This window comes from Quercus robur, chromosome 4, assembly GCF_932294415.1.
Source record: "Quercus robur chromosome 4, dhQueRobu3.1, whole genome shotgun sequence".
NCBI lineage: Eukaryota > Viridiplantae > Streptophyta > Magnoliopsida > Fagales > Fagaceae > Quercus > Quercus robur.
Window position 1 is genome coordinate 44,178,184 of NC_065537.1, and position 17,767 is coordinate 44,195,950.

The 17,767-nt window shown below is 32.8% G+C and overlaps 1 protein-coding gene and 1 non-coding gene across 2 annotated transcripts; both read right to left on the minus strand.

The window, feature by feature from the left end:
- Positions 1-5,855: 5,855 nt before the first annotated feature.
- LOC126722082 (uncharacterized) lies at positions 5,856-13,325 on the minus strand. The gene is made up of 3 exons (XM_050425236.1): positions 13,218-13,325; positions 8,906-8,982; positions 5,856-6,334 (listed from the first exon to the last, which is right to left on the minus strand). Exons 2-3 carry the CDS (start codon positions 8,974-8,976, stop codon positions 6,070-6,072), a joined length of 336 nt encoding a protein of 111 aa, XP_050281193.1. The 5' UTR covers positions 8,977-8,982; positions 13,218-13,325; the 3' UTR covers positions 5,856-6,069.
- A 3,699-nt stretch (positions 13,326-17,024) lies between these two features.
- On the minus strand, positions 17,025-17,133 carry LOC126724636 (small nucleolar RNA R71). The gene has a single exon (XR_007655073.1). It is a non-coding gene; the product is annotated as a small nucleolar RNA R71 (small nucleolar RNA).
- Between the last annotated feature and the right edge of the window lie 634 nt (positions 17,134-17,767).

Here is a 17,767-nt window from a genome sequence, read left to right on the forward strand (position 1 = left end):
AATTTAATATTATATGAAGTAAATGACCAGCTTAGTTTTAGTGCATTCTAGTTTCATGTCAAAACGACTTTGTTTTGGTTAAATACAAAATTAAAAGTTCAAAACATTATTCACTTCTCCATCTCACACTCTCACAAGATCAAAAGTTCAAAAGTTTAATATTTTGTTTTGTTTTGTATACACGATATATTAGTGATACTTTTAGTTTACTGTCAATTGTCATGAATTTTTTATTTATTTATTTATTTTTTGGTTAAAAGGGTTATATTATAATCAAATAACTGTTTACAGACACAAAAGATGGGCTTGTCAGCCTACAACATGACACACCATACATATCTGCATACAAAATAGGAAGAAATTCTACAGTAGGGGGCTGATCAAAAATGACAAAATCATTTTGCATACAGCAGCCCCATCTAGCCAGAAAATCTGCACACATGTTGGCCTCTCTAAAAACGTGCACTACTCTGACTTGCTGCAGTTGGTCTAACAACATCCTGCAATCATGCAAAAGAGGAGAATAGTTTCTATTAGGAGTACTGTTAGACTTCAAAAGCTCCACAATCACCTTGGCATCTAATTCAACCTCCAAATGCTGGCATCCTAACTGGATAGCTAAAGTAAGACCATCCCTTAAAGCCCACCATTTAGCAACAACACTGGTAGTATAACCTATTGACCTTGAATACCCTTTAATCCACAACCCATGGCTATTTCTAATGATTCCACCGCCCCCTGCCTTCCCATGATTTCCTTGAGATGCCCCATCAGTATTGAGTTTAAACCACCCTTCAGGTGGTTTATTCCACCAAACCTGGATAGCAACTTTCCTGGCTGCCTGACAAGTTTTGCTTACACAATAAAAATATTCTCTTGCCTGGTGGATACAAGCCTTATGAAGATTAGGATTAGGAATAGAATTTTCAAATACAACCTTGTTTCTGTTCTTCCATAAAGACCAAATAGCAAAATGTCTTGTATATATTTGTGTTACATTTTTTATTACACAAGTTATATATATAAATATATATATATATATATATATTTAAATACTATCATATTGTCATAATTATTAATAGTAAATTAGAAATTGGTCATGATATTTTGAAAAATATACCATCTAAAAACTGATCAAATCGCACCTTGTACACCGCACTAAAACTCACCACATTGCACATGTAACCACAAAATTGAGGTGCAATTTAGTGCTTAAGATGACCCAAAATCGTACCAAACTCCACCACGAATACCCCTAGCAACACCTAATCTAAAAGTTGGTCTATCCAGCAAAAATTATGAAAGGAGGTCATGTTAATCGAATTTCTAATTTATTATTATTCTAATTTGGGTTTATGTTTGTATTTTGAATTGTACAAAAAAATATTGTTATCTTAGAAGACTATTACTTTAATCGAGCCAAGAAAAAAAGAAAGTACATTATTCTATTTTCCAAAATTGAGTTTATTTTGTTTTGAGTAAATTTATCATCTTATTAAAATATGTGATCTCACTACTTTTTCTTATATTTTAATGAGACGATAAATTTATTTGGTACACAATTGCTTTCATAAGGCTTCATTACAAATACTTTTTTATAACCACTCAAAAATGCGGGATTGAAACTTTGTGTAATTGACTTATTGAATTTTTTTTTTTCCAAATTGAAAAAGGTCATTTTTATCAACGAAAAATGCAATTGGCTTTTTATTTATTTTTTTTTTTTATGTGTGAAAAGTTAATTAATTAATTTGTTAAAGATTGACAAAAGTATAATTATATTTAGTCTAAAATGTAAATTGCATTTTCTAAGTCCAATCACTAGTATCAGCTTCTCCCATGTACGTAGATGTGGTAATAGAATAGCCCATAACCTAGCTAGACATGCAAGAAATGTCAGAGGTTTGTTGGTGTGGGTGGAGGATGTCCCACCACACTTAGTTGATGTATTTTTTGCCGAACCTGGCTGATTTTTATAATAGCAGTAGTCTTCTTTCTCAAAAAAAAAAAAAATTGAAAATCATTTAGGTTTCTAATTTTACTTTCGTTCAATTGAATTATTTAAATTTTAAATTTATTCAATTCATGCATTCCGTAAAAAAAAAAAAAAAAAAAAAAAAATCGATTAATAAAATTAAGTAATCAATTTTTTTTAAAAATTTTAAATTAGTTTTATAGTTTTATTTATCATGTGAGAAATTTTATTTTTGAATTACTATTATTATTTATTTGCTTTCTTAACAACAATTTTTAACAGAATTATATGGAAAATCTAAATTGAATAAATTTGAATTTTATAGAATTCAATTGATCAAAAGTAAAGTTAGAAGTATTAAATGAATTTCAGACAAATTTAGTGGGTGCAATTTGTATTTTAGCCTTAAAAACCTCACAGACAATTTAATTGAAATACTAAATAAGAAAATTAATCTAAATTTACCTTAAAAGAAAACACAAGATTTTTTTTATTTATTTAAAGTTTCGAATTGTTTAATTTTGGCTCTTTAGGTTTTAAAGTTTGCATTTTGGTCATTTATGCTTGATTTTATTTTCATATTGGTCATGTCCATTTCTATTAGTATTTTGGTGACACTTAACGTTATATTAGTAATGTGTTTTAATGGTTGTTTTGTATTTATCACTTAACATTGACAATAAATAAATATAAAACAATCAAACTCAAATATCCAAATTAAATATAAATAAAAATGAAGCATAATTAACAATCAACACTTACCATGGACTTATTAAAAAAAAAAAACTTACCATGGATTTGGGAGGTAGGTTGGACTTGTAACTTGGGCACTAATGATCTAGAAAAAAAATTTGGACGTTTGATGATAAGAAACAATATTTAACTAAAAATTATTTCAAAAATCATGGAGTATGTCATTCTTCCAAATCTTAAATTTACCCTAACTTTTATAACCAATCCTAGTAATATTTCTCCTATTTCTATCCGAAATTTTGAGTTAGCAAAAGAAAGTAAGAATTTTTTTTTTAATAAATAAAACAAAGTAAGAAATCTACTCTACTATCAAGGAGTAGGATTTCTTATAAGTGTTTAACTTTTTGCCTTCTATCAGAATTCATAAATGTTGAACCTGAAGGCTTGTCCGTTATGGTGTGATGTCCTCGTTCAACTGATTGAGAATTTTGCCTTAATGGCGTATATTTCAGAGGCACCAAGTCACCAACCGTACGTGTAGGGGAAAAGTAGAGGATCTGGACCTCTGGTACCATGTGAATTGTGAAAATGGCATTAATATTATTACTAGGGTTATCAACACCGGAAATTATTAGGTATTCCTAGAGTATCATAAATGCATACTCCTCTCTCTCACATGAATGGTGGGTCCCACCATGAATTTAATTAGTGAGACCCACTATTCATATGAGATGAGGGAATACGCATTTATGGTATTCCGGGAGTACACAATAATTTCCCTATCAACACTTATATACAATGAACAGCTACAATCTATCAACAATAGACCTAAAATTTAATGGCCTAATTAAGCCTATAATTATAAAGAAGTGTATTATTATAATTATAAACTATAATCTAAAACTTTAAACATTTATTAAACCTAACCTAACCCAACCCAGTTGAATTGTCGTGCTATTTTCTGAATTTGGAGGGTGATGAAAGCAAGAAATTTTATAATGAAGTTAGTGCTTGACTTTTCAATAAAGATTGAATTTCAAGTTTTGGCTTAGAAGCTGATAGGCTCGATCAAATCATCGACGTCCATCCGTTCACGACTAGGGACGAACGGCCTAACCTAGATCGTCCTGGAAGAAATGGCCGTCATTCAAGGACGAGTAAATCCACCTCCACTCCTCGAGGAACCTTTATAAAACATTAATTAGCTTCCAGACCGTTGGGAGGGGCAACTCACCATTAACACCCCGCAGGGGCGTTACCAAGAAAGAATAAAGTCTCCATCAAGGCTCCACCAACGGCTAGAAGAAACCACCTGTGAGTGCATGCATATAAATACATAACCCCAAAAGGGGAGGAGAAAAGGCAAAAACTCTAGCATATTATTTTCACAGTTCTTTTTGGTCAATCTTTCTGACTTTGGCATCGGAGACATTTTGGCAGGCACTACGCCGGCGAATTACATCCATTCTTCCCTTCACTCGTTCTTGAGGATTGGGTTGGTTGAGGACAACATCAATCTAGACGATCATCCTTGGCTGACGATCTGAGCATCATCAGAAGGTAATCTAGGAGATTAAAGTAATTAGTGAAATATGCAATATGCATAAAATATACAATTTAATAATATTCTTTATTTTATATTAGGTGGCTTGTTTTAAAAACTTAAATATAAAACATATACAAGTTTTGGCATCCCATTTTTAAAATTTTCATATTTATTTTACTACTCAAACTTATTTTTACATTTATTTAAATCCATTTAACAGTGCGATTCAATTGGTGGTCAGTCCATACTGGTTCACGTCTGGTCTAAATTAATAACTATTCTTTCAAGTTTCAAGTGTCGTGGTTGGCGAATGGGAAATGCACTGGAAGGGACAAGAAATCGAGGTTGTATGGGCCACAGGATTCTCAAGCTGCATGTGTTTTTAATTATTAGAGCATCCACGGTAGTGGAGTTAAAAATTTAGCTATTTAGCTCCATCAAAAATTACTTTTATTTATTTTACTCACACACATACTGCAGCAGTGAATCTATTTTAACTTTTAACATAATAAAATAATATAAATATTACAATAAAATAATATATCTACTACAATAAAATAATATATCCCACTACCCTAAAAAACATCCACAATACCAACCACAACCACCTCTACCATCAACCACAACCATAACCACCACCACCACCACCAATCCATAGCAAAAAAAAAAAAATTACCAACCCAAATCTCCAATCTTTTTCCTCAATCCAGACCAAACAAAATCACCAATCACAAATAAAATAAAAAATCACCAATCACAAAGCTGGGCTTTGGTGAGGAGGACAGTGTCGGCATGGGTCTGATCGGCGACGTGGGTTTGACACGTGCGGCAGCGGAAGAGGCAGCGCTGCCGAGGAAGGAGAGGAATCCGGAATTCGCTAGCTCTTGATCGTCGAGGAAGAGATCCTTTTGAACTCTAAAAGCACCATTCGCGTACATGATCGCGAAGCCGAGCATCAACACCAAGATGAGGAACGATCCGATGGTGGTGAGTAAAACGACAACGACAATTAAGAGCGAGAGACCGATCACGCAATCGGAGAACGTGCGGCCGAGAATGATGAGAGGCTAATCGTAAAGTCTAGGCAACGAGGAGAGAGAGAAATAGGCTGAGAGGGGAGAGAGAAAGTGAGAGACGATTTTGAGGGAATATTATTTTAATCGAGGCTGGGAGTAAAATAATATTTTTTTTGTTTAGCTCTCATGAACAGTGTACATCTATCTATAGATGTGCAATGTAGCAATAAAGCTAAAAAAAATAGATTTAGCTCCACTGCTGAAGCATGCTTTTTGATGTTTGAGAAGCTAAAAAATATCAATATACCAATATAGCACCACTGATATGAGTGCTCTAAATAAAGTTCCCATCTTTAATTAAAAATGAAAAAAATTTTACACGGTTAGATCATGCATGATTGCATCAATATGTTGATCTTCGGTACGATTGAAAGATATATACTAGAGAAATAACATATAACATTTTTCCCCCAGAACATAAAACGAAAGGATACAGGGAATAATGAAGTGCGTATATATCTATAGGTGTTATGTTTTTAATCAAAAGCTAAGATTGGGCAGAGAATATATAAATAAATAAATATATATATATATATATATATATAGTTTTAGAGAATTAGGGTCCGTTTGTTATTATTTTTTAAACAACCGTTTTCAGTATTTAAACATTTTTATATGTATTTTCACACATCTTTTTACCAGCATGTATTTTAATTCAAAAACTAAAAATAACATTACTAAAAGTCTTGGCTTTTACCGAGTAGCCCCTTAAGCAACATTAATTACAGCAACAAGTTTTTTGAACACCAACTCAGCTCATCAAGGGTTGCAAATAGCATTCATGGCCCATGTGTGATAGGATTGGCCTCAGAAGGTGGGACTGGACCTTTCTGATCAAGTGAGACATATTTACCACCATGATCCCTCTGTCCAGCAGTACTCATCTCATCTCCGATGTGGGAAGGAGGGGAATACATAGCTGGAATCTCTCCTTTATTGGCTACATCTTGCTCTTTGACCGGTTCCTCAAAAGTTGAACTGGATAAGGATTGCTTTTTCTTCCCCTCCACCTCCATGCTTGGATTCAGAGGCCGAGCATCAGATCTAAAAAAAAAAGTTAAATAGAGAGAGATAGTTTGCTATATATATATATATATATATATAAGACCTTTAGAAAATTTTTTAACTAAATCTGTGATAAGTTCATTGTTAATGCTTTAACATGATCTGGACTCGTTGGGTATAGTGGAAAGATATAATACAAACGTTTTTTTTTTTTTTTTTTTTTTGAGGTAATTAACTTTTGTTGAATAGGTCAATTATGATAGATTAAAAAAGATGTAATAACTATGAACTGTTGTTCCATCTTACCGTATTATAAAATATTCTTTTATTTAGATAAAAGTAATTCTAGAAGAGTTTAAATTCAGTCAGGACTTGTCATAAATCCAAGTATTTATGCCCTCCAATGAGGTAGTGCCATGTTAAGCACTTTACCAAAATATAAATATTAAGCACCCGCATACAAGAACAACTTATAATATCAAATTCAAAACACAACCCTCCTCCTCACGTTAAAACCAAACCTCCACAGCTCCACCCCCACCCCAACACACATGCCACCACGAAAGCCAATGGAGTCACTTCCGAAGCAAATTAAAAAAAAAAAAAAAAAAACACACACACACACTAGAGCCACCAAACCACTTTTAAGGGGAAAATTCAAAAAAATGAAACCTGGATGAGAAATCCAAGCACCGTCACTCCAATGAGTCTAATTTACAAACAAAAATTAAGATCCATCTCATTTCTAGTGCTCTTCTCAAAGAAGTAACCAAACCCAAAATCTATAGAAACACCAATATCAATAACAAAACAAAAACCCATCAGCTTGTTTCAAAAACTAGACAAAACCCAAATGAGAAAATACATAAGTTAAAACAAAAATGATAAGGAAGATGGTCATGGTTGGTGCTGGGTCCTTTGTTGGACATCTGTTGGATGCAGCGTTTTTTTTCAAGCCACCCTATAGACCCTCACTTGGCCTCTGATGAGTGAGAGTTTGAGGTTATGGGTTTGATCACATTGAATGAGAGGGATAAGACGATTTTGGGCTTGAGAGTCAATGTTTGTGGCTTAGGTGATGGCGGAGTAATAAAGCTCCACCACGAATTCCGATCCATGGTGATTCCAATAGTTTGTGATTTTCTTTGATTTTTTTTTTCATAAAATACAAATTAGTAATGATTGTATTTGGTAGCTGAGTAAATCATTAGGAAAAAGCCACATAAATTTTCTCCACTTTGTATTTGGTAGCCTAGAAAATTAAAAGGGAAAGCAAAAAAAAATTTCATCTTCATTCAATGTTTGGTAGCCAAGAAAACCAAAAGGAAAATCCTCATGTTCAACACAAAGAAACCCAAAAAACACCAAATGGCCTTGATTCAACCATATCGGCCAAGGACCTAATTGCCATCAACCACCACATCAAACTCCAAGTGAACACTTCAGCCACACCTAAAATCCAATCAACCCAATTGCCATTGTAAAAGGATAAAGAAAAATACTGAAAGAAGAGAGAGATTCAAACGTTGTACTAGATCCAAGAAAAAGGAAAAAGAAAAAGAAAAGAGAGACATATTGTCAGCAGCTCATGTGTAACAGAGGTGTAACAAATTTGGGATTAAATAAGATATTATATTCACTTAGCTGACATGGAGATCTATTACTAGTGGGCGTAAAACCCATGTTTTACGCTCCATCTGGACAGAACATTCACTCATTCTAGAAATACACTCCCTGTGTGTGTTCACACAGCATTCAAGAGTTACCGGCTTTTGTATGTTGTGAGTTGTGTGATATTAAACCCGGGTTCCTACTCCCTCTGTGTGTGTGTGTGTGTGTGTTCAGTCCGTGTCTTTTTCAAAAAAAAAGTAATTCTAGAAATACATAAAATAGTACATCTTTAATAGGTCACTAATCATATTATAAAAGATTATTTTATTTAAATAAGAGTAATATTTTGAATTCATAAAATAGCACAATTCTGTGTCACAACTCACCTTAGTTATGAGTGATGGAGGTGTGATGGTGAATTCATGAGAAGACTTACTTTTATCACTCAAAAAACTCGCCACATAGTTGTAGCACAAATTTTACCATTTTATGTGTTCCAAACATTATTTTTTAGGTAAAGAAAAGCTAATATTTCTCATGTGCCGACATGTATCTCATATTGGATAGTGTATTCTTTTTATCACAATGGATCCATGCAGCTGTGAAAACAGTTCATTATGAGAGAGAGAGAGAGAGAGAGAGAGAGAGAGAGAAAGAGAGGATTGCTTATATATTGAAACTATGATTGAATGAAGGATGTGAAGTTATGCTTGATTAAAAGACCTTTTGGATGCTAAAATATAAGGTTCTTTCAATGGGGGATAACACGTTGAAGATACAAAATTTTAAATCCACCAATTAGAACTTTGTTTGTAGCTGATGTAACTTGTAGTTCCTTCGCACTGATGAGCTTGTTTCTTTTGTTTTAGAACTTGGGTTTGGTCTGTTATAGTCGTACGTTGAGTTTGGAGTTGTGTACTGGTCCATGTTTTAACAAAAATCGTTCGTTCATATAAAAAATAAGTAAAGACAAAATAGAAGGGTATTGAATAAACTTACAGAAGATGAGGGACAAGTACAACCAAAAGGACGAGGGACATGCATTGAAGGCGTAGCTCAGACTGATACATTTTTCTCTGTAATTAAGAAGAACTTGGACATCAATAGCTTTCTTTGTGCCATAAAGATAAATAAGAATAATTGTTTCATAAAATTATCAAATATTCACGGTGCATATAAGCAAAGACATTCAAGAAAACAATGAAAATTCATAAAAAGCATTGATTCTAAGCTCCCCTAGCGAACTGTGATCTCGAAAATCCTAACAATTTATAAAAAAAAATGTGGCGGTAGAATAGTATTACTCAATTCCAATTGACCACGTTGCACGAGCTCATGAGGTGCAACCCCAAGAATAGGGTCAAAGAATATTATGGATTCACATGACTTATCAATTTAGAGGAATGATATGTCTACAACATTTTTACAACAAATCCTAAGTGACAGGTTATTACTGGTTGTTATTGTTGAGGTAAAAAAGTAATCTTAATGTTAAGTTCAAATTTGAACCAATAACAACTAACCACCTATGATTTGTTGTAAAAATGTTATAAACGTAACACTTCTCATCAATTTAACTACAGTATATTATTATTGCCTCTTAGATATTATTATTATTATTATTATTATTATTATTATTATTATTGGCGAAGGACTGAAGGTTTATCTAATACAAATTCTTTGTATATCGATTATATATTTGTTACGTGTATATATATATTAATGTTTTTTAAATAAAATAATTGAAGTTTGAAATTAAAAAAAAAAAAAGAAACTTAGCAATTTATAATCAATAGTGAATAAAATAGAACACAAAAATAATAACTTGTTTTACAACATTTATTGACTTCGAATATGCTTTTCATAAATTATTGATTTCAAATATGCTTATTGACTTTACGGCAACATTTATTTACTCAAAAAGGAATCTTATCCAATTTTTTCTAGAGTAATTTTTTTTTTCATTAATTTTATTTTATTTTTAAAAAAGTATGATAAGAGCTGGTGACTTATGACTTATTCGGATGTTTAAAAAAAGAGGGGGAGTAGAGTAGAGGGAGGGAGAGTAATTTAATTACCTTGTTTGGAAGTTTTTTAAAGAAGGAGGGGGAGGGGTTTCAACTACCTCTAACCCCTCATTTTTAATTCCCCCAAATTGGAGAGATTTTGAGGGAGAGTAGAATAGATAAATTATTAACCAAATGAATTCCCTAATTTACCCTTTCTAAATTAACAAAATTACAAACTCTCTCAATCAACTTCTTCAAGCATCAAACAGCATCAAACATGATCATCCAAAATATAATTCTAATATTTTCCTCCCAATTTTCTCAGCAACCAAACAGATTATAAACCTCATATTACACTCATTCTTCAAGCATTAACAGTCAAAAAATTCATCACAATAAAATAATGTAACAAAATTCAAGCCAATCATAACAACACAACATTATGTTGGTTATAGCCAACATTTCCACATGCAATCACAGAGCTTAGTGGAGATTGAGAAAACGTACGTATTGGAGAAAAGAGTTTGGATCGTATGGATTTTCCGAGTTTGACTTTTTTATTGTGCTCAGCCAATCGAGATCGTATCGGACCAAAAAAAAAAAAAAGAAAAAAAGAAAAAAGGGATCATATCGGACCAAGTTCTGAATGAATGGGTCTATGCATGTTTTCTTTTTCCTTTTTGATGTCTTTTGCTGTAATGGGGGCTGAGGAGTATTTTATATAAAAATAATAATAATAAATCAAAGAAATATTCAAAATTCAATATTTTGTTGATTTTTTCAGTAAACAAACAAACAAAACATTTTTTTAAAAATTATTATCAATTAAGGATGTTTTTTTTTTAGTATAATAAAAAAGCAGAAAAAATATTTAATCATAGACCAATGTTGATTATTTAATTCACATTAGAAAAAAAATTATTAAAAAAAATATTGCATGCTATAGTCATAATTATTTAATCTAACAAATTAATCATAGACCAATGTTGCCAGTCAATTTTCAAATAGGGGTAAATTTGTCTATTTAAATCATTTCCTCTCCTCTCCCTCCTCATTTTTAAAACATCCAAACAAGAGGAAGGGCTAATTACTCCCTTCCTCCATATTAACTTTAAAAACATCCAAATAAGGTGGAGGATAATCATTCTTCTCTACTCTCCTCCCCACTACTCTCCTCCCCTCTACTCCCTTCTACTCTCCTTCCTCTCTAAACTTCCAAACAAGCCATTAGTCCGTGGTAGACTTAAGCATAATCTCCTACATCTAACTCTTATCTTAACAAAAAATAAGAATCCACTTATATTGAGCTAAACTTGAGCTATTGGTCGCACATTAACAAGATCTAATTTAGTATTCATATTTTTTAAAATATTATAAATAATTTTGTTTATTTATTTTGCCTATCTGGATTTTGGTGTGTAATTACACAATGCAATTAACCATCTCCTTTCTCATAATATATTTTTTCTAATTATACTTTTATTTATTTTTTATTATTAATAATTGAGATTTAAAGTGATCTTTATTTACATGGATTGAAATCAACTACAATATCTAACCCTATTTTGATACATTTTTGCTCGAATTGCATGTCATCGGTTTAAATAAGGAATTAAATTAACAACTACCGATGTTGTCAGTTTGAATAAGGAATTAAATTGATTCGTTTTCATAAGTGGGCCTCGAGCATGCTTACTTATAGAGTGTTCGCGGTGCGGTGCGGTTTTAGGTCATTTTTAGCACCGCACTTTGCTATGCGGTTTAACTAAAACCATAATTACACCGTCGTACCTTGTTTTTGCGGTCAAATGTGTGATGCAGTGCGGTGTTGTGCGGTTTAGAGTTTAGTCAAAATCATAACCGCACCGCACCTCATTTCTGCGATTACATGTGCGATACTATGTATAAGATGCGGTTTGAAGTCAGTATATTTTTCAAATTTTAGGCTTTTTCTACTCAGCCAAAAACTAATTTTTCCCTTTTTTTGGCCATGTTTTAAATTATTAAGTTAGTTTTTCTTTATTTTGAGTTGACTTTTCTAGTTAACACTTGCTACGATTATTAAACTTTTCTAGTTTTTCTTATTATAAAACCGTAAACCGCATTGCACCATATGGTGTGATGCGGTATACTATTACTTGCAGTGCAGTGGTTATGCCATTTTACAGGCGATTTTGGTGCAACTTTTACGGTTTGGTGCAACTTTTATGGTTTGTGCAGTTTGTTGAATACCCTACCTGTGATTTTGGTGTAACTTTTATGATTTGTGCAGTTTGATGAACACCCTACTTACTAACATTAAAAAAGTCTTGCTTTATCATTCAGAGTCAGCTATGGCCCTCTTCTCAAAAAAAAAAAAAAAGTCAGCTATGGCCCATGCTCGATCTTCAGTCAACTTTGAAGTAACTTAGACGTGACAGTTGTGAAATGGGGGTCTTCGGATCTCCCCAGATATAGTAATTATTGGGCACTTATTGGCTTTATTGCTAAAAAAAGCGTATATGAGTATGATTATAATTATGAGTATGATTACAATATAATTAAGCCAACGGTTTATCCAAAAAAAAATCCATTGCTACCACTAATCATATTGGGGAATTTCCTTTATTTCCAGAAAAGTTAAAAGTTGTATTATTTAAAAAAAAAAAAAGGAAGCTAAGTTAAAAAGTTTAGGAATGACAAAAAATATATTCAGATAATAACTTTTGATGAATTATCAAAACCGAGTGTCTCAAAATATATTTCCATTAAAACACAGAGACCCATAAATCAATATATCAGATAATATCTCATAGTACAAAAATTATAATATATTACGTTCACAAATTATAAGATTTGAAGCAAAATTCAAAAGTAATTAAAAAAAAAAAAAAAAAAACATCATCAAGTACAAACTTGACCCAAAACAAAACAATCAAACATAATCATAAGTGATACCGAAAACCCAACCATAATTAAAACACCAAAATCCCAGCTAAAATAAGAGACCAAAACCAAAATATTTTAATGATTTTTACAATCAGATCTAGAAGTTATCGAACAAAAAAATAAAACATGGTATAAAGCTACTGTTTTAGAAGCTCAAGCCAAAGCCAAAGCCTTTCGATAGATACTTCACAGATCTGGAACAACAACAACAACAACAACAATATTAACAATCTAAACCATCCAAATAATTTTTTTAAAAGAAACTAATATCATAACCTATTAAGTTTAAAACAAATATATTATAGAAGATTCAAAGAAATACAGACTGAATCTAATAGCCGAAGAATCAGATAAAAGGCAGAGAGAGATCGAACCTGATGTGGGGTGGGGAGACTCAGAGAGTTGCGCCAAAAGCCTAGCCACCGAGAGAGAGCAAAATCAAAAGGGACGAGAGTTGTGTCAGGGGGTTTGTATTTATACCAAGCCTTTGCGTGCTGCTCAAGTTGGGGAGCGTGAATTGAGCGCGTGTTTTGTTATAATACAAGAGTTGATGTTTGACATACACGCGCTAGAAATTCGCGTTTAAAATTGTGTTTCCCGTAATTTGTGGATGCTGGTCGGCTTGGGTAATGGAAATCCAAATAGACTGGATCCGGATCCTCTCCCTCTCTATTTGAAATGGAGAATATCCAGTTAAAGGTTAGGATTTACTTAAAAAGAATCTAAGGTCTATAAAGTGCCACCTCAATTAAAAGTTTTTAACTTAACCAAATAACAAATAACTATGGTAACCAAAGTTAACTATGGTTCAAAAGCAAAAAACGCATCAGATCCTTGTATCTGGATTTTGGATCCCCTTCAAGACTCAATTCTTCAATCCTGACTGCCCATTAGCCACCGGCCACCATCTTTAGTATTATCGTGCTACTGTCAACCTATGAGTTGATTTTCCAAAACTGGGGCGTCGTTTCTCTCTCTCTTGTTCTTCGTTTAGCTTTTGTTACAGGCCCCGCGAGACATGAATTTCGTGTTTATTTTATGTTCCGTGGTTGTGATTTATGGCTTGTTTTATATATTCAACTTTTGATGCTTCGTTAGTCTTTTGGCGTTTTTGAATATGATGAACTTGTGGTGAGAAAAGAAAAAGAAATGAAAAGAAAGTGAGAAACCAACAAAAGCTGGAAACTTCAAATTAGGCAAAAACTACCACATTGCCAAGCCGCCGACACCAACATTGTATATAAATACTCTCAGCTAAATTAATTCTTTTTTTTTTTTTCCTTTTCTTTGCCTTTCCAGTAATTTCTTTATAACCAAATAAATCAAAATTCAAAACTATAGATCAAATAATAATCAACATCCACCAACCAAAATCTAGAAATCAACATACACCCACCAAAATTCAAAACCCAGAAATCAACATACACCAACAATCGAACCTAGAAACAGGTATGCATATCCAGAAATTTGAACCCAACATAAACCCACTAAAATCAAAAGATCTGCATCATCTTTATTCACAAAATCAACACCAATCTCCAAGTTGTAAACCCACCAATCCATCAAAACACAAAATCAGATCCAAGTTGGAAACCACCAATCTCCACCAAGCTTCCACACAGTGTGGTTCAGGTTTGCCATGGATGATGTAAGGGCAAGCTCAGCTTGGGTCACCACCCACTCCTCCCATGTCGTCGTCAACTTCGCAAGTTTTAGGCGCATGGCTAAAAATTTGGTTTTTTTCTTGTGTGTTAGTTCTGTAACAGTGATATTAACAATGCTGCATTTGGAGGCTGAGGAATTTTGGATTGACAAAGTTGTGGACAATCCAAAATCCAATCTGTGCGTCTTTTGCTTTTGAACCATAGTTAACTTTGGTTACCATAGTTATTTGTTATTTGGTTAAGTTAAAAACTTTTAATTGAGGTGGCACTTTATAGATCTTAGATTCTTTTTAAGCAAATCTTAACCCTTAACTAGACACTCTCCATTTCAAATAGAAATGGAGAGGATCCAGATCCCACTAGACTCCCAAGGCTGTTTGGATTTTAAAAAATACTCACTCATCACTCAATTATTATTACTTATCACTCTATAACTCATTACTTATCACTAAAAATATCACAACTTTTGATGTGCATGAAATATATACAATAAAGTACTCACATATCTACATATTTAGCCTTACTTTTATGTTATTTTGTGACTAATTATATAATATCTTTGTGTTGTAGGTAACAAGGGCTTTACATGCAAAGTGGGGCTAGGCCAATTGAATCAAGCCAACTTACATTCAACCATGCATGAATTCAAGAAAAGACTAACCCAATTAAATTTAAGTCCAATTGGAGTAAGGAATCAAAGGAAATTTGCACCAAATCCAAGTCCAATTCGGATTAGGATTCCATACTGCACTCAGTTAGTATTTTTGGCATAACTTTCGGTTCAGATGTCCAATCGAGATGATTCAAGTTGGGCTGGAACGATAACTTAAAGGGCTACAACTTTGTAGTTTACCAAAAGTCCAAATTCTGACGTTAAATGGGCCAAAATAGTCGGTTAAGTAAAGCCTAAAAATCTGGGATTTTCTCCAAACGAAAATTCGACTTGTAATAGGATTCCTTGAACTATTTAAGGGCTCTTTAGGGCAAAATTCATGGAGGCTGAGGCTAGTGCTAGGGCTGAGGGCTGAATGTATAGAGAGTGCGGCTACTTCTTTGGTTTTCTTCCATGACAGTTAGTTTTATTTTATTTGTCTAGTTTAATGTTTAGTATTTTATTTTTGTGTTTTCTTTCAATTACTATGAGTAGCTAAATTTATAATTAAGGTTAAGGATGAAACCTTGTTAAGGATTATCAGTAATATTTATGTGATTTGATTTTTCTCACAATAATTATTCTTTAATGATTTAAATTGTTCTTGCTTTATATCAATTAACTAAGATGAGATTCTAGATATGAGTTCAATCATGATTTTCTCATGATTTAGGATTCGTCTTAATTAATTGAATGCTTGGTTTATTAATTCTTGATTGTAAAATTGGATATCGGTTGAGATTTGTCTGTCAATGGATACAATTTATGATTTGATTTTTAGAATTGGATATATCTTGTGATTTGTTTGGCTACGGATACAATTGATGATTTGATTTTATACTTAAAAAGCAAAGAAGAACATGCTTTTGATTTTTAAAATAAGGGTTTAAATGATGATATTTTCCATGATAGCAATATTGATTTCTAGATTATCATGTAGTGAGTTAGGAAAAATTAATGATCATAAATATATGCTGATATGACTTACAAGGTGGATTCCAAAACCTTAATTCTTTTCTCTTAATTGTTTACATCTTTTTATTGCTTTATATCTTTGCTTAGTTTAATTATTTGCTTAATTTTATTATTTGCTTAGTTTATTTTATTGCAACCAACCAATTTTTATTTAAACTAGATTAGGATTAATTTGGTTAAGATTTAATTAATTTTCCTACGTTTACTCAAGTCCCTGTGGGTTCGACCTCGTTCTTGTCCAACTATACTTCTGTATGGTTCGTACACTTGCGAGTATTTTAAAATTTCACAACAAGTTTTTGGCGCCGTTGCCGGGGACTTGGTTAGGAAAATAAATTAGGTCTTAATTGAATTTTTCCTTCTACTAGTTGTAGTTAAAATTTATTTATTTTTTAAATTTAAAAAAAAAAAACAAAAAAAAAATTTCTTTTTTTTTCTTTGTGCTTGGTGTATGAGAACTTGGATACGTGATAAAGAAAATCGTCTTATTAGTTTTGATTATTCATCCACAATGGGAGAAACTAGAGATGATTCAAAAACTCTTAGGGAGTTGTTCTCACCCATAACCACCAACCCTCCATCTTGCATAGTATTGCCTGCAACCACTGCTGCACATTTTGAGTTAAAGCCACAGATAATCCACCTTCTTCCTACTTTTCATGGATTGGATAGAGAAGATCCTTATATGCATGTGAATGATTTTCTTGAGATTTGTGCTACTTGTAAGTTTCAAAATTTCACTAATGACTCTGTTCGCTTGCATTTATTCCCTTTTTCCTTGAAGGATAAGGCAAAAGCATGGCTTAATTCTTTGTCACCTAGATCTATCACTTCATGGGAACTGTTGGTCACAAAATTCCTCTCTAAATTTTTCCCAATGGTCAAGACCAATGCTTTGAGGAGAGAAATTGCAGATTTTTACCAAGATGAACAAGAGAAATTTTATGAGAGTTGGGAGAGATTTAAGGACTTGATCTTAAAGTGTCCTCATCATGGTTTTGAAACATGGAGACTAGTACAATATTTTTATAATGGTTTGACTCAGACAAATCGTAACATGATTGAGTCCATGAATGGTGGTGGATTTTTGAGTCTTGTAGATGATGAGGCATACAAATTTCTTGAGAATTTTCTGAAAGTTCACAACAATGGGATTTTTCCAATCGTAAAGAGAGATGTGCCCCTGATTTTTATACTGAGCAAGCAAATGCACTAAATAATTATGGAAAACCACTTGCTAGTCCATTTTCGGAGACATACAATCCAAATTGGCAAAATCCTCCTAATCTCTCTTTGAGGCAGAACCATTCCCCCACAAATATAGGTGGACAACAAGTGCATCAACAAAGTCAATTTCGTCCACCTACTCAAGCATTTCCTCCCATTCCTCAATCAACTCCTCAGTTTATGGCACCACCAAGACCACAATCATCTTTGGAGGAGTCTCTCAAAACTTTCATGCAATCAACTAGCCAAGCCATTCAAGAGATAAAAAGTTCCACCCATTTGAATACTCAAGCTATTTCGAAGTTGGAAAATCAAGTTGGCCAGTTAGCAACCCAAGTTGGAGAAAGGGAAAAAAGAAAGTTTCCTAGTCAACCTATACCTAACCCAAAAGAGCAGTATGCAATTA